The 20650-nt window shown below is 43.3% G+C and overlaps 1 protein-coding gene across 1 annotated transcript in view; it reads right to left on the bottom strand.

Moving 5' to 3' along the window:
- Positions 1–14865: 14865 nt before the first annotated feature.
- LOC135707783 (chondroadherin) overlaps positions 14866–20650 on the bottom strand; it is a 29118-nt gene continuing 23333 nt past the window's right edge. The window contains exon 3 of the mRNA XM_065229665.1: positions 14866–15612. Coding sequence (XP_065085737.1) covers positions 14866–15612 — 747 coding nt within the window. The remainder of the gene's footprint in view (positions 15613–20650) is intronic.

Below are 20650 nucleotides of genomic sequence, written 5' to 3'. Positions count from 1 at the left end.
CCAAGAAATTTACGTGAAAGAGTGTTTGAATAAACGTCTACTGCCTTTCCTGAAGAAACACGGTTGTTCCGTACTGTTTTGGCCGGATTTGGCATCTTGCCATTACGGTAAAAAAGCCATGGAGTGGTACGCCGCCAACAACGTGCAGGTGGTTCCCAAGAACAAGAACCCTCCCAACACGCCAGAGTTCCACCCAATTGAGAAATACTGGGCTATTGTCAAGCGGAACCTAAAGAAGACCAAAAAAACTGCTAAGGGCGAGCAGCAGTTCAAGGCAAACTGGCTTTCTGCGGCGAAGAAGGTGGACAAGGTGGCTGTACAAAATCTGATGGCAGGGGTCAAGCGTAAGGCCCGGCAATTCAGATTTGGAAAAGCGGAAGCCTAACTGAATATTTTTCCTGAATTTTATACTAATTGAACTTGAAAAAGAAATTTAATTTGATTTTTTAAATAAACGATTTCACCGATTTACACGTGTTTTCCCTTGACCAAATTTTGACCGTATCACCCTTTACAGTGCAGAGTATTCGCTACTGCGAAGGCTTACAGGCATACCGCACCAGTAGGCAACCAAATCGATCACTCCAGCACTGTATGACAACGTGCTGACAAAGTCCGGTGGGTGAGTGTTCACTCGGCTGTCAACAGAAGCAGGCCACTCTCGATGTGTGTCACACGATCGTCTGTTTACTCGGCAGCATCCATTGTGTGGTCCTCCTCATTGTTCTTCATTAGCAGTTCTTTCGGTCGATGCGTCGTCGACTTTGGAAAGCAACCGTTTCGTGATGAGTGTGTGAGTGCTGATCATGTTTTGGGTCCATTGCTGCAATGGAAGCGCTCTGCCCCCGTTGGCGATACTGCCATACAATGAAACCACTGGAAGCGGCTGCCATGAAGGTAAAAGGTACAGCCATCAAAACGGCAGCTCATATGAAAAAAATGGTGGAAAAAAATCGCCAAAACAGTGAACGAAAACAGTTGTGTGACGCTTGATGGGTCGTATAAAGGGAAAAGTTCGAGAATTCCTTCGAAAGCGTGACGAATAACTTGTTTTATATTTTTTCTTAAATATAAGGAATAGTATGCACTTGAGTGAAAACCGTTTTCAAATCCGTTAAATCAAATCCGGAATATACCCAAGTGATGTTGTTCCATTACTAAGTGGGCCATGCTTTAACATTTTTAATTAGTGGATTAGCTGTTATCGAAGCTAAATTTTCGGATAGCTGTGCCAATCTCTGCCCTTACATGGCGGAACGAATACCAATGAAAAAACAAAAACAAAAGAAAAAATAGATATTTGGTAGGTCTTTTTTGTTGTTGTTGTGATGAGCTCTTCGTTTCAAAACATCTGCATTCCGCAAGTCAAGCCCACTGGTAGTTTTGATTCTGTTTTTGTTTTCATTTTCATTGGAACAATATTGCTTCTCTTGATTTGTTCCTCTTTGTTCTCCGTTTAGCTAATTGCATGGTGATTCCTGTATGATATGTACACTTGAGTATTTATGAATTATGTTACTGTAGGTTTGCTTTGTTTTCTTCCTTAACTACTTCTATCAAGCTTTGCCAAACTCAGATATTGACCATAATTACACTTTTTTTTTTAATTCTGATCCCAGAACCACACGTGGCAAAATATATATTCATTGCACGGCTTTCTAATCCTATGTATAGTGGTTAGCGGTTTAACATAAATAGAAACTGATCTCTTTTTTTTTGCTAATAAATTTTATCGGGGGAACAGGGAAACCAGTAACATTCAACAAACGGGTTTTTCAATGGAACGAAGTCAATACAAACGTGGATCGCACTTTGAGCAAAATTTCCATTCATCAGTCGTTTAAGCGTTTTAATTTGAGTGATTCCTTTTTGATATAATTCATTCGATATAATCAAAATTAATTAACAATGAACCTTTGTTTCTTTCGCATTTATTCAAACAAATAACAATCATAACATTATTGGATAGGATTCCAAGTGCGGGGGAATATGCAGTTGATTGATTGCAGTAGCAAATAATAGCCTTATTTTAAACCTGCTTTTTACTGACCGTATTCTGTGGACGATGGAAGGAATTGTTCTGAAATGAGTTTTATGCATGTGAATGGAGAATAACTTCCGATGAAGTGAAAATGTATGTATCGTTCGTATCACTTGTCCAATTTACAGTTACAACAGTAGGAAGGGGTTGTCATCTAATGGATACTCAATTTTATCTGGCTCTCTTTTTATGCGAGCCATCTTTATTGCATTGCAGTTGCGGAGCCTGAGCGAATTAAATTATCCATTTGGCATATCCCAAATCAGAATGGCTGACACCGATCAATCATTGTATTGATCGTGGAGAACAATGTGCTATTTTCCAACTCCAATGGCATGCAAAGTGAGTGAATGCTAATAAAAATTACGGTCCTCCTCGAAGCCAATAATTAAAATAAAAACGACAATGGCGAGTGTAACATATTTTCCTTTTTTATGACGCGGCATATTGCATTTTCTGTGTGCGCCATCAATTGTGGTTTCGGAGCTATTTCCAGGCATATTTTCCATGAACCACGGTTTGATTCAATTCGAGAAGCAGTCACTTGTCACTGATTTTATGCCAGGATATTAAACTTTAAAGCGAGCTTCATTTTAATAAACAACCCCCACGCTTCGATTACCGGTGATGAAGAATTTCGGTGAGTTTGAACTTCCGACTCTCGTCCACAGACTAGTGTGCTTTTTAAATTTTAACTACATAGTTGAATGCAACAGACTGACTACCACCGGCCGGGTGGTTTGTACTTACAGCCATACTTTTGGCCTCGCACCTCTCCCGGGCAAGTTCGAACAATTTTAACCCTAGGACAGAGAGGGAGCAAGTGGTATCACTATTCCCACTTGCACACCCGGATGGACAGTAAAGTTGGACGAAAAATGGTAAACAGGTTCTGCTGCTGGGAAAACCGTACCGTTTGCACCGGGGACCACCACATAATAAAATTCACCCCAAAACCACTCTAATTCTGCATCCATTTTAATTAAAAACTAGATTTAAGCTACGCGCTGCCGGGTGCGGAACACGAACAGTGAGGCAAAAACAAGTTCGCTGCTGCCTGGTGGTTACTTCACAAACTGCAGTCAAGTGGACGCTTCATGTAAAGTTAGGGATAGCGGTCGTAATTGCCCGGTTGGTGGCGGTTAAAGTGCAGTTGGTGAATATTTATTAGGGTGATGAACTTTGGCACACATTTTTTACTCTCATTCTAGCAATATGAAGCACAGTTGATTTATGCAATTTCTGTGAGTCTAGTGTCATTTTGGATTCAAAGTGTAGAAAAAAAAGCACGGTATAGTGAAGAGAAGCTATAAAAAAACGATGAAATGCTGCTTATACTTTGGAAAAATGCACTTTTACTGCGTAGCTACTCAGCTTTACTGTCCGTGTTTTTGATGTAGACTACGTGCTACAGGAAGGTACAGAGGGTATACCAAAAAACTAAAATTGCAACCGTCATGAAAAGTTGTTAGGTTTTGAACGGTTCTAACATTGTTATTTGAAGATGAAATTTAAATCCAAATACACCGATCGATAGGAATTAACTCAAAAAATCTGCTGAAATAAACATTTTTAAAATTTAGCATAAAAACTTTTGAAAAATGAGCTAATAAAAATGATACTTGTTTTCACCACATCGTTATGCTTGAACACGAAAAGTCAAAAGAGTAGAAGGGTCTGTGCCTAGGGGCATGAACGGAAGCTTGACGTAAGACCGCTAGTGGACGGAATAAATGTGAAGAGCATTAAGTTCTTTTAATTGATCGATCATCTTAACTCTTAACTCTTTCCGTTTTTGAATTGTATGCGTACCAAATTAGCAGAATTTTTTTTCAAAGAGAAAGTTGATGAAGAGAATTGATCAAAATCACTTGCAGCCCTCCTTCCAAGTTGGGTTACAAGCTTACAACTCTGGAGAGCATTTTGTGTGGTTGATGGGGGCATGTCGTTCTGAATATAAAGATAAATTCTATTCCAACTCTTTACTGGCTTTTTGGTCCTGAAAAGGGCCGTTTTGTTGCCAAAGTTGGTGTTGATTTAACCTCCAAAACCGTACAGAGTGCGTCTCTGTCACTTCAAAGCGTAGATGCCATCCATGGCCGCTTACGCTTTTCGTGTTCAGTGCAGGTGGTAGCATCACTGATCTTATTTTCCAGGAACACCTTCAGCACACCTCGTAGATCAGACCGGAGATACGTTTAACACCCCCACTGCGAACCAGACGACGGATGGCGGTTATCACGAAGAACCTTGCGATGACGCTTGGCGCCTCTTTTAACAAGACCTTTTTCTCCTTTGCCACGACCATGCTTGGCATGCACAGTTGTACACACCAACTTCTCATTTGTTAATAACTTTTTACTCAGTTGTTGAAATTTAATGTTCTTTAAAGTAATTGATAGATTAGGATCATAGTTTACTGTAGACATGTAAAGAGTAAGTAAATCTTATCATTTGAATCAACACCAATGAATTTTTACACTTATAGTCCGAGATGAGCAGCGAGCATTTCTCACATAATTTTTGCAACGCAAAATCAAATACAGCTTATTACTAAAATTAAAATATCACTTTTTTACGTATTTATAAGAAGCTTAAACTCTATTCTATCGACTGCTTCAAACAAAACTATGCTTCATCAACTCTGTGCAAAGTTATTATCAAATGAGCATTTCGTGAGCAAAACTGTGTATGCCAAGAATGGCCACGACCAGTCATTGTTGCTTGTTCGGTAGAAGAGTGGACTACCTAACCTGTCAAATCTGCCACCACCTTCCTACTGCTGGTAATGCTGCTTCTGCTGCCTGTTCACCACGCCGTCCGAAGGGAAAATATGAATTGACTTGACTTTAAATGACCTATATTTCTTGAATTTGTGTGGCTTACATGCATAACTTATCAAGTGACACAGATGCATCTTTTCAACTTTAGTTCTATTGAGGCTGGACAGCAGTGCTCTTTATATCTTTTCAGGTTAAAGCAGAATTATGTGCAACCAAGTAGTACTCGATTATGATGACTGGGTTTGGGAAGAACGTTTATTTCATGAAAATAGTGATAAATTTATCACTTTTTATTTGTACATTGGACAATGCTTGACATTATCACTTTTTCAATAGTTTCTTGTTAAAAATCGTCAGTTGGAAGCATTGCAATTGGTGCGTAGAAATATTTCTGATCGATTGGTGATAAAATTATTGAAATTGGTCCAGGGGCAGCTAAGTTATTAATGTTCAAAATCTTTCATTATTTTGTTTCATGTTCCATTTTCTCAAAGTCTACTCCCATATAGAAATCACAGACGTAGTCCTACGTCAAAAGAGCGAGCCTCCGCTCACTCCAAATAGGTCTGATAAGACTAGAAACTTTGAATAAAGCTGAAAAGACCTATCTGTGTCCCTTAAGGGGTAAGTCACTCAGCACATTGTGCCGAAATTAGAATCGGCACAGCTTGGGCACATCCATCGGTACACCTTCGGTTAGCCTTCAGCACACTTTCGGCACAATATTGTAGGCATTGAATTGTTGTAAATAAAATAGAAGCACTGCTGGACAACTGTCGTTGAAGTTGTTCACAAAATTACATGCTGTTTGACTGTTTCAGGAACATCCTCTAATTGAGTATACCAGAGGAACTCAGACCAGCAGTTCACTTATACAGCTATCCCTCGAAGAACGGGCTACCCTCTGAGTTGCACCCACCGCTTTTCTCGGCCAATGGAGAACTAGTCACTCACAGAAAATCAGAGCGCTCGGTTGAAAATTCACCGAGACAAAGTGGTGGGTGCAACTCGGTGGGTAATGCGTTCTTCGGGGGAAAACTGTAGATTTAAATATGCAATGTAGGTTCTAGAGTGGGCTCAAGAGAAAGAGGCAGTTAGTACCGCATTAGTGCCCTTAGTTCAAATAATGCTGCAACTCACACAAAACAAACTAAAGCAGTTTATTCATCATCCCCTATAGTCGGTCTCCAACAACGCTCCCCACCGGTTCCAATTCTTTCTGGCCGCTGATAGACCGATGCTTTTCACATCATGAAAAGCTAGGTTTCTGTTCTACCTTTGAGGGCATTATAAAGCACTCAAACACAGGACTTTTATTACCCTATGGAACACAAATCACCGAAATTTTGCACACCCTCCACTTCCCGCGTCATCCTCAATCCAATTTATCCTTGCGATGCCAAACCAAAACATTCAAGGTGTCAGAAATACCGGGTTGCCGGGATGGGTTTTTTTTCTCTTCAAACAATCGCTTGCTCTATGACCGGCACAATCGACACACCTGCTGCACACTTGAGGCACACTGACAAAAACTATGACTAAAGATTGGTGTGTGGAGTGACCTACCCCTTAGTGTTCCTTGAAATTTCGTACCACACAAATTCAAGAAATAAAGATCATTTAAAGCCAAATATTACCTCCGCTCATTTTCGCAGCGGATGGTGCTTTAAGTGGTACCCGAAGCAAGTCAGCGGTAAAAGCTGTAATATATCCCTCTGCTGTCGTGCAGTGGACGGAGTGATGAGTAGATCACCTTGACAACCTGCATTGTTTTTGCATTAAGCTCAATCCGTTGCTACACTGTACCAAAGCATCATCCTCTGTTCGAATGAATCCTCAGACCATTCAAATCGAAACTTCGAAATCGTTTTTTCGAATGATAGCTACAATCAGGTGAAGGTTGTTTTGACATCAGATGATGCTCTTCTAGAATACAGGATGAACATCAATAACAGAAGCGAACGGACCTCAGTTGACATACGTAATGCTCTCTGTAGAATTATTGTCATCCCAATTTGAAAAGCATGTGCTATTGGTTCAATAATTCGATCGAACGTCATTTGCTGGTCTGAGCTGACAAACGATGTGGAAGCAAAGTCACCGCTATCAGAGGTGGTACGAACATTGGTAAAGCATGGAAACCGAAGATTGCCTATCTCGTGGTGGAGGATGTTACCTCTACCAACAAACGATTTTTGTATTTATGATGATCCGAAATTATATTGTTAAAGGGCTCGAGTAATGCAAATAATCATCCGAAGTATTGCGGATGGTTTCGTTCAGTGTACCCGATATCCGATCCGACTGGTGGTTTTCTATATTTTTCTCGCTTTCTCATATCAAGCTTGGAGAGCCGTTTCTTGTCACGTTTGTGATATTAGAAGCTAGGTAATAGCTTCTTTCGTCGATCTACCTGTAAATAGCTGGGAATGTCTTAAGGTGATTCCTTGTAGAGTCCACTAATGGCTGCTAGGTAGGCTATACATGCGCTTCCACTTTGAATTTTCAATTACACAAATCTCGAAAATCAGTGCCCCATCTCATTTGAATGGTGCACGTGCCGTAGAAGCTAATATATGTGCACTTCAGGTTTCGAAGTGGTTCCGAGAATAAGGATGTCACAGCGATTCACCTTAACATGGCCGTTAGGATGCAAAGAGAAAGTCGACGAAGAATCTGTCAAGGTTACTTAAGACCTGATGCATTGTTCAGCTTGATTTGTAGAGAGTCGATTGGATGATATTGGGCAGGCGTAGGATCAGTGCCAGCCTTCTGACTCGGATCGAACAATCGGTCCTTCTCAGTACTACCATTTTTTTTTTCAGAAAGAGCAAAGCCCAGGGAAGTTTCCATAGTTACGGCCGTTGCGTTGTAGAGATAGCTTAGAGCCTTCTGGAAACCAGACTGTAGGCCAAACTGGTGGCACTTCAAGTCAGAATGTGCCAGTGGCGAGCGATGAGAGGATTCCAAGTGGCAGTATTTCGCTTCCGGTGGTGCAGAAACTCAAAGGACGGGAGAACTACGTGACCTGGACCTTTGCGATGCGGATGGTGATGATCAGCGAGAGACTCTGGCGCGCAGTAGATTCCCCGGAAGGTGTTCAAATCGACCAGGATTTGTCAGACAGGGCGTTGGCAATCATCTGACTTAGTATTGAACCGAACAACTACAGCCTTGTCCAGCGGACCAAGACTGCGAAGGAGGCCTAGAACAGTCTGAAAATGGCGTTTCAAGACTGCGGACGATACCGGAAACTTGCTGAGGAAGTTGACCAGGCTGGAGCTGGAAGATTCTTCGCCCGTCGAGGAGTACGTCGACGAAATCATGTCCACGAGCCACAAGTTGGGAGAAATTTGTTTCGTGTTGGATGATGAATGGTTGTCGCTGATCCTGCTCATGGGCCTCGCAAAGAACTACGAGCCCATGATCATGGGACAGGATGCCACAGGTATCAAGGTCACGGCGGATATGGTGAAATCGAAAATTCTTCAAGCCGTCGCCATGGATACCAATGTTAAGTCAAGCGGTTCCAGAAGAAGAAGAAGGATAAGTCCGGTGGCACATGTGTAAATCCGAGCAAGCGCTTATCAACAAGAAAGAAGTCGCGGAGAGCATTTTTGTGGCTAATTCAACCGAATTACCTGTTCCGGCCGTCGGCAGCGTCAAACGGGATGCCGATGTAAGTATGTGTAGTACTCTAGATATCTCAGATGTTCTGTTCGTTCCAGACCTAGCGCTCAACCTGCTCTCGGTGAGCCGTATTTGCAAAAAAGGGTACCGGATCAATTTTTCGAGGAACTTTTGCGAGGTAGCCAGAAAGTCCACCGGTGAGGTCATCGCGACCGGTAAGGAGGTGGATGGGCTTTTACAAGCTGAAGCAGTTCAAGCCAGCCAGGGCATTCGTGGCAGAACCCGGGGAGAATCTGAAACTGGGGCATAGACGGTTCGGCCACCTGAATCTGGACAGTGTGAAGCGTTTGCCGTCAATGGTTGCAGAAATCGAAGTCCGTGGCCAAGACATACCAACGTGCATCGAGTGTGCTGAAGGTAAGCATCACAAGCAACCGTTCAAGTTGGTGAGTAGGCAATCCACTGAATTTCTGGAGCTGGTCCATTCAGACCTATGCGGACCAATGGAGAAGACATCGCTAGGAGGAAGCAAATATTTGACGATGCCAGCCGGATGATACGCACTTACTTCCTGAAATCCAAAGCTGAGGCATTTAATGCATTCGTGGAATTCAAAGCGTATGTCGAGAAGCAGACAGGAAAATCTATCAAGCGTTTGCGGACCGAAAACGGAACCGTGTTTGTTGGAAATAAATTCGAGTAGTTGTTGAAGGTATGCGGCATCCATCACGAGACCTCGGTTGCCTACAATCCGCAACAAAACGGACTTGCGGAAAGGATGAACCGGACGATCGAAGAACGCGCCAGATGTTTGCTCTTCGATGCTGGATTGAACAAGCGGTTTTGAGCTGAAGCAACCTCAACGGCGTTGTTCTTGAATAACAGATCGCCAACAAAAGGTAAGAAAATCACACCAATTGAAGAATTCACTGGAACGATGCCAGACGTTTCAAATCTACTAGTTTTCGAATCGAGGGCGATGGCGTATGTCCCAAAAGTTAATCGGAAGAAATGGGATCCGAAGTCGAGGCCGTATATCCTGGTTGGGTATGCTGAATGTTCCAAAGGATATCGAGTGTACGACTCAACAACGAGGCAAGTATTCGTGAATCGTGATGTGATCATCCTGAGCCAAGAGAGGGAGCACCCGGAGTGGACCGGGAACCAGAGCATCTCGAGTTTTGGCCTCCGACAATGATGAAGAAGACGATTATGATGCAGTTGCATTGCAGCAGTTCTGTGCGCTCCCTCCGTAATCAACTCGGAACGTTTCTCAACCTACCACGAGGCGCAGCGCGAGGGAGCGCAAAGTACCAGGCAAGTATTCTGACTTTAAGGTGACGTACAGTATCCTTCCTCGGAATCTTGCCGTTCCACAGGACCATCATGGCCAAGAGCAGCCATCGACGTTCATCACTGCGCTCCCGTCATGTTGGACCGCAACACGATTCTGGACTCCACAGATTGCTAGCGAACCCGAGACGCGTCAGCAGGCATTGGAACGACCGGACCGCGATGACTGGATCGGCGCAATGGAGGCCGAGCATAGGTCGTTGTGCGATAACGACACATGGGACCTTGTCGATCTACCGGCGGGACGGAGAGCACTCAAAAATATGTGGGTGTATGCGCTGAAGACGGGTCCGAATGACTCCATCGAACGACATAAGGCCTGACTGGTGATTAAAGGGTATTCCCAAATTAGAAGCCGAGGATTACGACGTAACGTATTCTCCGGTGGTACGGTATGCAACCGTGCGCTACCTCTTGGGAATGGCGGCCAAATACGATCTGCTGGTGTGCCAAAAGGATGCGGTGACTGCATTATTGCAGTGTGAACTTCATGGAGAGGAGATCTACATGGAACAACCGGAAGGGCACGGGCATCGACGAAGGTGTGCTGACTCAAGAAGGCCCTGTACAGGTTGAAGCAAGCGAGCTGTATCTGGAACCAGAAGGTGGATCGGAAACTCAAGGTGATTGGGTTCCAGCGATCTAACTATGACTCCTGCGTGTACTTCCGGTTCATGGTGATCATCATTTCTGTCTATGTGGACGACTTTCTACTGTTTTCCAACAATCAAGCCCTGGTGGACGAAGTCAAGCAACAACTGTGTTCAGAGTTCCAAATGAAGAACTTAGGGGACGTCAAGCACATCTTGGGACTGCGGGTCAATCGATCCGATGGAATGGTAGCCATAGACCAGGAGCATTACATTGACAAACTTCTGCAGCGATTCCGGATGGAATGATCCAACTCCGTATCGAAACCCCTGGACGTGAACCAAAAGTTGACGAAAGTGATGCAACCCGAATCTATGGAAGAGAAAGAGAAGATGAGAAGCACTCCGTTCAAGAAACTCGTCGGTGGTTTGCAGTTTGGGGCGCAGTCAAGGGGTTGGTCACTCTACACAGTGTGCCAAAATCAAACTTGGGCACCCGCGGGCGTCGTCATTGACGCTGTTTGGCACCCATGGTTACAATTTTTATGATCTTTAAAGTTACTGGCAACACTGAACTTTTACTGCGCTCAGTGTGCATGTGTCAAAATGTGTTATTGATGTTGCCATAATATAATCGAATTATTTTCAAAACAACCGTGAATCTCCACCAAGTCTGGCCATGGATTCTCAAAATCGTTACACCCGTGACAGCAGTCGCATCCACATTTCCTCCCAGACAAAGAACAGATGACAGCGGTATCTTGACCTGACCGAGGTTTCCGGCCATGGCTAAACGAACTAGCGATGCAGCTCTCACGGCTGCGGCTGCTTCCAAATCTGCTGCTGGTCCGTCTTTTTTTTTAAATGAATTTTAGAGGAGACGGACCAGCAGAAGGAACAGCAGCAGCAACAACTAAAGCAGAAGCAGCCGCAGCCGTGGGAGCTGAATCGCTAATTCTTGTAGCCGTGGCCGACGCTGGAAATCTCGGGCCGGTCACGACAAGCGGTGCTTGAGTTTTATCGGAAAGTCAACCAAACAAAAACTATACCATTCGAACTGCTCGAATACATCCATCGCCACCGCTACTACACCACCAGCACTTCATGATGGCGTTCACCGCCAGGGCTACGCTCGGGAACTCCACCAATCCGGAGGAGTAAATTTCCGATATCAGCGGGAACATTCGCACTTGCGACGGGTGGCAGTCCTTGATGGTGAATGCAATCAGTAGCAGATCGTCGGACGGCATACGGGTGGGGTATTGAAGAAGTGGAGAATGCGATTTTTGCTGGCCTGGGAAGTGATTGTTCTTGGAGGCGTTGTAGACCTTGAAGCTGATCGAATTGTGCGGAAGGGTGTACATGGTTCGACAGTGATGGCGTTCCCATCTAGACCATGGCGGCACCCTCTTTGGTCTTCAGGAACTTTATTCTGACAACATTTCCATACAGGAAGGACATATTGAACTGCTTATCGGTGTTAGCTGTGTTGTTATCGAGTCCGTAGACCATCATCACTGCGCCCTATTGCTGTGCGGGTTGAATGAAGTTGACTGGTCCGTTTCGGGTCAGCGGTGCGTCCTTCATCAGTCCGACGTGTGTTCCGGCCGGTGTTGGTTTCCAGTTCTCCGACGGATGATACTCGGGCGGTAACAAATTCGGTGCAAATCCTCCGCTGGCTCCCAGAAGGACTGGTCGACTAATGATTGACGTTCGTTGTGCGGGGTCGGCCTTCCGCCGAAGATGGATGTTTTTGAAAACATTGAAAATCAAAACAAAAACAAGAGCTGTTAAAATACCGGGTTGCCAAACAAGGCATTATTCACAAGCAAACAAAAGTCAGTTCAATTACTTCTTCTACTTCATGGCACTGCTTATACAGCTGCGGCACACTGAGGTACACTGAGAAAAATGTTGGCGCAAAGTAAGTGTGTAGAGTGACCACCCCTTGGGCGCAGTGCACTCAGTCAGATATCAGCCACGCGGTGAGTGTCGTCAGCAGCTTCAGCCATGAACCTGGAGCAGCTCACTGGACGGCAGCCAAACAAATTCTACGGTACCTGAAAGTTACAAAGGTCTACAAGCTGGTGTATCGGGCCAACTACGAGCAGAAGTTTCAAGGATACAGCGATGCGGATTGGGCGAACGACGTTGAAATTCGGCGTTCCATTACCGGCTACGTGTTCCTGTAAAGTGGAGGTGCTATTTCTTTGAGCTCCAAGAGGCAGTCCACCGTAGCACTTTCCACCACCGAGGCTGAATATAGGCACTCTCTTCTACCACTCAGGAAGCGGCATGGTGGAGGGGATTCCTACAAGAGCTTCACGGTGTCGAAATTTTCGTTCCGATCACCTGCGATAACAAGAGCGTAATAAGTCTGGCGGAGAAGGATGTCGGCTACTCTTCAAGAAGCAAGCGCATAGACATAAGGCATCATTATGCACGAGATCAGTGAGATGGTAAAGCTATTACATTGAATTATGTCCCATCTAACCTTCAGGTAGCATATATGTTAAACGAAAGCACTAGCGAACACAAAGCTGTTTGACAATAGAAAAAAATGTTAGGAATTCAGGATTTCCCGTTCAGCGGAACCGGTGGTGTAGTGGTAAGCGTGATTACCCCTCACCTCATTAGGCCTGGGTTCAATCCCAGTCGGCGCCACCGGGATGTTCTGAGGCATAACCTCTCTGATCACGCCTTCCTTCGGAAGGGAAGTAAAGCCGTTGGTCCCCGGTTCATGAGATGATGGGTCGATAGGAAGGGTCCAGGTGTGGGAGCTGCCTCCCTGGCGTCGGTAGCATTGGTGCTCAGCATGGAAAACAAGATCGACGGTAAACAAATCAAGGAAAAAAAAAAAGATTTCCCACTTAAGGGGGGATGCTAGAACTTAGTAAGCGTTGGTATAATTGTTCAATAAAATTTCATTCGTTACTTGCACTCTAACTTGAGTAGACGTTTCTATCAAGATACTTCTTCTGTGTCCGTTTGGTTTCGTGTGGGCGTTTCTGCTTACCGTTTTTTGGCTCCTCATACAGCGCCCAGCTGAATATGATTTGTGAGTGGGACTTGATCAAGTCGTCCTGATTGGATTGACAATTGCTATGTGTAGGTGCCTTGCTACATGAGTGGTAGTCTCAATTGTCATCATCATCATCACTGAGCTGGTTACATCACTAAAATAGTGCCAATTCACAAGTGTTTCGAAGTTTTCAATTTGTTTAATCAAATTTTTAACTTTCATTCGGTTGATTTTTTTTCTGTTGCCAGCTCGAACAGTTTGCTATTATTAACTGTAGAGAACAAAAAGTTCTGGCACTTTTACCAAGTGCCGCAATTATTTCATAATAACCATCGAGTGCACCCACAATTATTGTTGAGCCAATTCATTTTAAAAGTGAAACTCAAGCAGAAAAAAAAAACAATCAAAAATAAATACTGAAACCGGTGCTACCGCTACTATTGCTGGTTAGTGTGGTTGCATTCCGGCGTGAAAGTCACGAACTGTGATTTAAACACGCACATTCCACTCCAAACGATGCAATAATTCCACCTAAACCCAATGCAAAACTAAAAAAAAAAACATACAACATAAAACAACTGTTTGAATAGCCAACCACCCCTCACTCCCCGCTCTCGTCCGGATTGCTCCGTGGTCATGTTGCACTAATATTGGTTGCGCTGATCTCCGGCCACCGGATGATGATTCTTCAAACAACAAACAATTTCTATGATAATTTTTCCTGTTTAGTTTAAGCTTTCGAGAATTGCTCGTCGAGTTTATATTTTAGCAAAACAAGCATTATTGTTTCAAAATTGATAATGTTCAATCATAATAATCCGAAAAAAAAATGCATTATTCAAACGTGTCAGCAAATCAACTGCTACCCGTTTGCCAAGCGATAATTGCGTCGCCCAATTTGCTGCATCGAAATTGCTCCCCATTTCCGGTGCAAAGCTTTTGCAGTTTCGTGTCATTAGTTCTAATCCCGCGCGCTGCAGAATGCGCTTCCTTCAATTCGGAGCGGGACCGACTGGGTTCCGCTATTATTTGCTACTGGCTTCCTACTACCTAACAACACAACACTGTATCTATAGTTTGCGCCAATTACAAGCTGCATTCGTAGCGCGCTGTTTTTTGCTATTGTTTCGCCAACTGCATTTTCCCCGCATCCGGAGTCGTTGAAATTAGTTGCACAGCATAATTATTACAGTCGTTTCGCGTTTATTCTACATTTGTAACGGTGTGGGGGGTCGTTCCATGTCAAAGTACACACCGATGATTGGGTTGCGACCATTTTAGGATATTCTGGTCTGACTTGGCGTGCTCTTTGACGTGGAACGACGCAACGGAAACTATCCCTTTAGCCTTCGACCCATTTCCCATCGTGGAAGCGTCGGGAGGACATAATTATCTAAGCGTGACAACTAAATATACACAATCGGAGGCGATGCAAGCCTATTAAGTTCAACTGATTTTCAGTCTGAAATATTTAAAATAAGCTAACAGTGCCAAAGCGTAATACAGGTGCAGCAGTGCGACGGTTGAATAATTGATTCTATTCCACCACCAGCCGCACCAACTACTGCTACTGCTGTTACTATTGCTGCTGCAGCAATTCCCACTGGCGCTGCTTTCCGGGCGTCGTCCTCGGCCGCCCAGAAGAACGGCCAAATAGTGCTGCCGAGTGGCCGCTCCGGACGCTTCCAGGTTTTCACGCGTCACCTGCTCGTGGCACCGGCCGATGGCGAAGATATCGATCTGGCTCATCTGCAGGCCGTTGACCTCGAGTGGCGAGATGCAGTAGTTTTTCGAGAGGAAATCCTCTCCATTGCCGTAGGTCCCGTTCGCCACTGGGCTCTCCAGCAGGGTGTGAATGTGGCAACCGCAGGGGAAATAGTTACCTACCACGTGCAGTTGGCTGAGCCCTTCCAGGGTGATGCTGCCCGGTTCCGGTGTCTCCAGTAGATGATTGCCCTGCAGCCGGAGCGTTTTGATGTGATTGGCGTACGTGATGTTTAGCTCTTGGATGGCATCTATCTTGTTGTTTAGGATGTTGAGCGTGTCGACGTGCTCCAGCCCGTCGAATGCGTTGGCACTGATGACTCCGAGGTCGGATTCCTGCAGCGACAGGATCTTCACGTTGGTCAGGCCGCGGAAGGTGTATGCACTCACCTCCGTTAGGTCCATGAAGGAGAGTTTTAGATAGCCGACCTGATGGGGGGAGTGAAAAATAGGGGAGAGAGAAATGCGTTATTGGGTGAATGAAAAGTTTAGGGGGTTAGTAGTTATCCTATTTTGGGCTCTTCCACAGAAAGGAGACAGTCTTGAAAATGGTACAGCTGATTAACACCTTAGAAGCTGCAAATTATTTTATAGCTGTCATAGAGTAGGGGCTTAATTTTTTTAATAGTGATACATTTCTTCAGGCCACCCTCTAGTTCGATTCAATACCCCATGATATGAGTCTATGCAAAAAATGGAAATGATTGATCGATGTTTATAGGTCGCACCAATGCACCAATGGACAAAATCGAAACAATGTGTTAAAATTCAATAACTTCGGTGCTCGCTGGAACAAGAGACTAAAAAATAGTCATTCTTATAGAAAATGTCTCAGAAATCGATTGGAGTGGGTTTCATCTTGGGCACGATAGGGTAAGTTGGGGTTTTTCACAGTTTTGCCCTAAAATCTCCTATTTTGCATGATTTAAATGCTGTATCTCAAGACCCTGACTATTTAGACGGATGATTTCTTCGGCAAAGTTGATCAGGAGGTCAAGGACTGTTGGATGATAGACAGAACAATTCGGAAGTCCTCCACTAGGTGGCGCTAGTGAGCATTGAAAGTGAATATATTTGTGCTGCTGTATCTCAAGACCCTGACTATTTAGACGGATGATTTCTTCGGCAAAGTTGATTAGGGGGTCAAGGACTGTTGGATGATGGACAGAACAATTCGGAAGTCCTCCACTAGGTGGCGCTAGTGATTATTGAAAGTGAATATATTTGTGCTGCTGTATTTCAAGATCCTGACTATTTAGACGGATGATTTCTTCGGCAAAGTTGATCAGGAGGTCAAGGACTGTTGGATGATAGACAGAACAATTCGGAAGTCCTCCACTAGGTGGCGCTAGTGAGCATTGAAAGTGAATATATTTGTGCTGCTGTATCTCAAGACCCTGACTATTTAGACGGATGATTTCTTCGGCAAAGTTGATTAGGGGGTCAAGGACTGTTGGATGATGGACAGAACAATTCGGAAGTCCTCCACTAGGTGGCGCTAGTGATTATTGAAAGTGAATATATTTGTGCTGCTGTATTTCAAGATCCTGACTATTTAGACGGATGATTTCTTCGGCAAAGTTGATCAGGAGGTCAAGGACTGTTCGATGATGGACAGAAAAATTCGGAATTCTTCCACTAGGCGGCACTAGTGAGCATTCGAAGTGTATATGTTTGTGCTGCTGTATCTTAAGATCCTGACTATTAAGACGGATGATTTCTTCGGCAAAGTTGATCAGGAGGTCAAGGACTGTTGGATGATGGACAGAACAATTCGGAAGTCCTCCACTAGGTGGCGCTAGTGATTATTGAAAGTGAATATATTTGTGCTGCTGTATCTTAAGATCCTGATTATTTAGACGGATGATTTCTTCGGCAAAGTTGATCAGGAGGTCAAGGACTGCTGGATGATGGACAGAACAATTCGGAAGTCCTCCACTAGGTGGCGTTAGTGATTATTGAAAGTGAATATATTTGTGCTGCTGTATCTATCTCAAGATCCTGACTATTAAGACGGATGATTTCTTGGGCAAAGTTGATCAGGAGGTCAAGGACTATTGGATGATGGACATAATAATTCGGAATTCTTCCGCTAGGCGGCGCTAGTGAGCATTCGAAGTGTATATGTTTGTGCTGCTGTATCTCAAGACCCTGTCTATTTAGACGGATGATTTCTTCGGCAAAGTTAATCAGGAGGTCAAGGACTGTTGGATGATGGACAGAACAATCCAGAATTCCTCCACTAGGTGACGCTAGTGAGCATTGAAAGTGAATATATTTGTGCTGCTGTATCTCAAGACCCTAACTATTTAGACGGATGATTTCCTCGGCAAAGTTGATCCGGGGGTCAAGGACTGTTGGATGATGGACAGAAAAATTCGGAATTCCTCCACTAGGTGACGCTAGTGAGCATTGAAAGTGAATATATTTGTGCTGCTGTATCTCAAGACCCTGACTATTTAGACGGATGATTTCTTCGGCAAAGTTAATCAGGAGGTCAAGGACTGCTGGATGATGGACAGAACAATTCGGAAGTCCTCCACTAGGTGACGCTAGTGAGCATTGAAAGTGAATATATTTGTGCTGCTGTATCTCAAGACCCTAACTATTTAGACGGATGATTTCCTCGGCAAAGTTGATCCGGGGGTCAAGGACTGTTGGATGTTTTTTTGGTAAAATTTAGAGTCGGTAGTTTTTGTTTAGGATTTTTATAAAATATTCATACAAATATCAAAGACAAATCTTCTTCTAATCGCGGTTAATGCTATTGATTATTTAGTAACATGAACAAAAACAGATTTCATCAGTAGTATGTCTTGCTTTACATTAACGCATTTCCACGCTTTTACTAATTTTCATTCAAGTTCAATTTAAATTGGTTTGGAATCCGTTGTTTTTTGAAAATTTAGCGCTTCGCTCAACAGGTACAATTTTTCCGAACTGTTAATTTTTTTTTAATGTTCGACGGTATCGTATTAAAAACGTTTCTTCGTTAATTTATGCTGCTTTCTAAAATTAAGCACGCACAGGGATTCTTACCGCGAATAAGCTTTCAAGCCACTCTGCATTCTTCTTAAAGAACCGATCCTTACTGTGGGTTTTTGACCATCGCAACAGCCGCAGGTGCTTTCGACAGTGCCCTAGACACAAAGTCAAGTAAACGGTTTTTATCTCGACCAGACGCAAAATATTCCTCAACGATATTTTTATTTGACAGCATTTTGCTTAATGAAATTCAGTGGAACACACTTAACACCACGTAAGAACTGCACTACACTGAGCTACTGTCACGCAAGAAACAAGAGTAAACAAATAATTCTTTTGGATTGGGTTTCGATGACGACATTTTCACGTCAAAGTGGTCTTCGTGGTCGAGTGGTTAGCGGCGTCACCCGTCTAACAGCTATTTTGCGTGTGCCATGGAGTGAGGGTTCGATTCCTGCTCCAGCCGGTGGAATTTTTTTAAATATATAATATATACAATAATGACCCGATTTTATCAGCCCCCTTCTTGAAAATATTTTCTAATATTCTACGAAACCCATGAGCTATTTCAATGGTTTTATTGCACCAAAGTTTACCCTTAACATCGATCAAGAAGATTAATGGAAAAGATTTCGAATTATGGATATAGGAAATTACTGAACATTAAAAGAATAATGCGTGAAGGGATGATAAAATCAGGTCATTACTGTAGTTTATATTTTAATGGATATTAAGAGACCAAACTTGCTTATATGTATAGGAAAAATCCCAATTTATTCACCCATGGTCTGACCCTATTTACACTCAATATGACTACCAATGATCTTATTTAAAATTCCTCACGTCATTTGATGTGGCACATGATTGATTTAAAAACAGTCAAATCTGGCCACTTCCCCGGTGCAACCCGGAACATATCCGGATTCGGCAAATCTGGTTCAGGGTACTAGATATCATTGTTACTGAACTTGTTTTCGAATTCTGATGTTGTGTCGCATGATGGGTTTTGAACTTACTCATAAGCTGGTTATTTTCCCTGAGACACTAAGAACTTGTTCCGGCCGTATCTCCGGAATTGTATGACCAATTTTGAAACTATTCCGTAGCGATCTATGTAATCATAATCCCGAGCAAAGTAAAATATCAAATTGATAACAAGTTCTCACTTTTCATCACTTTTTGACAATGTCCTGCAAAATACCTCAGCGGCGAAACCTGCCCAAACATGTTGAAGGAGTTACTGTGCATCGTTTTTGATCTATTTGGATGTATATAAGAAGCTCAAGTGACGTTCTAGGTCATCCAAAGCATTCTGTAGTTAAGAACATGTAACAACCAAGGCCTGCACAATGTCCTCAGCGTCAAAACTTGCTCAAACATGTTCAAAAAGGTTCTGTACATCGCTCATGATCAGTTTGATGTATATATGATGCTCAAGGTTCACCAAATTGTCCTTGATCTCAGATCAAATAATGTACCAGGTCAGTCATAACCGGTACAAGGCTCTTACTGCCGTGAGATGACAAAGTGACGTAAACGCCACCATGGTCAATTTACACTTTTCTTCATATTCATAATCTATACCCTAAGATACACCAGAAAACACTCTCTTCGTGATAAAAATGTGTTTTGGAAGCCTGGAGACAAAGTGACGTAACCATACATTTTCGGAGAAAGAGTAATATTGTGACATGCGCAACTCACATGTCATCAATTTCCAAAAAATCATTTCAGTTTTCAATTAGTAACAAGCATTTTCCCATGCCTCACTCGGACATCGAACTCCTTACGCAGCAAGTGCATGGAGCAGTTCGATGAACGCTAAAACGAATTCAATAACCCATACTCGGCGTCTAAGGATATCGTATTGCTTGTCGCCAAGGCGCACTCCGGGCAGCCGATATTCCTAGTTGCTAAGCCATTTTCAGCGCAACCGATTTAACCAATTTGCCTTCTCCAAACTATCTCTCTCTCTCATTCTCTCATTCTCTCGTTTGTTAATATCGATCGCTGATTGGTGATCGTTTATATAAACTGTCACATAATGACTTCAGGTGTCTCCCGTAGGAAAAATGTGTTAAGGAATATAATTCTGAATAAAGATTATTATTGTTCTAACCACCAACGAGTGCGTTTGTGATTTTCGGAAAGATATCAAAATCCAGAAGAACCTATAGGGACAAAGTGTCCCAAGTTATAACAATATGTTTTCACTGTTTCTACGGATAAGTGACGTCCACGGTATAAGAATGTTGAAAATTCAAAAGAAGTTTTAAACAGTGAGGTTCATATTTTCCGCTTAATTTTGACATTTTTTAACAGAATGAAAAAAAGTTTATGCACCCAGATCCATGACTATAATGCACATCATTTTCGTTGTAATTGATGGTGTATGAGATGTTCTAGGTTCTCCAAGTTGCTTTGGAGTTCAGATTATTTGATCTACTGGATCAACAATGAACTGCACATGTTCATAAAGTTT

The sequence above is a fragment of the Ochlerotatus camptorhynchus genome, unplaced genomic scaffold, assembly GCF_037179485.1.
Source record: "Ochlerotatus camptorhynchus isolate MF236.1 unplaced genomic scaffold, CSIRO-AGI_Acam_v1.1 ptg000318l, whole genome shotgun sequence".
Classification (NCBI taxonomy): Eukaryota; Metazoa; Arthropoda; class Insecta; order Diptera; family Culicidae; genus Ochlerotatus; species Ochlerotatus camptorhynchus.
Note: the sequence above shows the minus strand (reverse complement) of the source record. Positions and strands in the feature narration are given on the sequence as shown.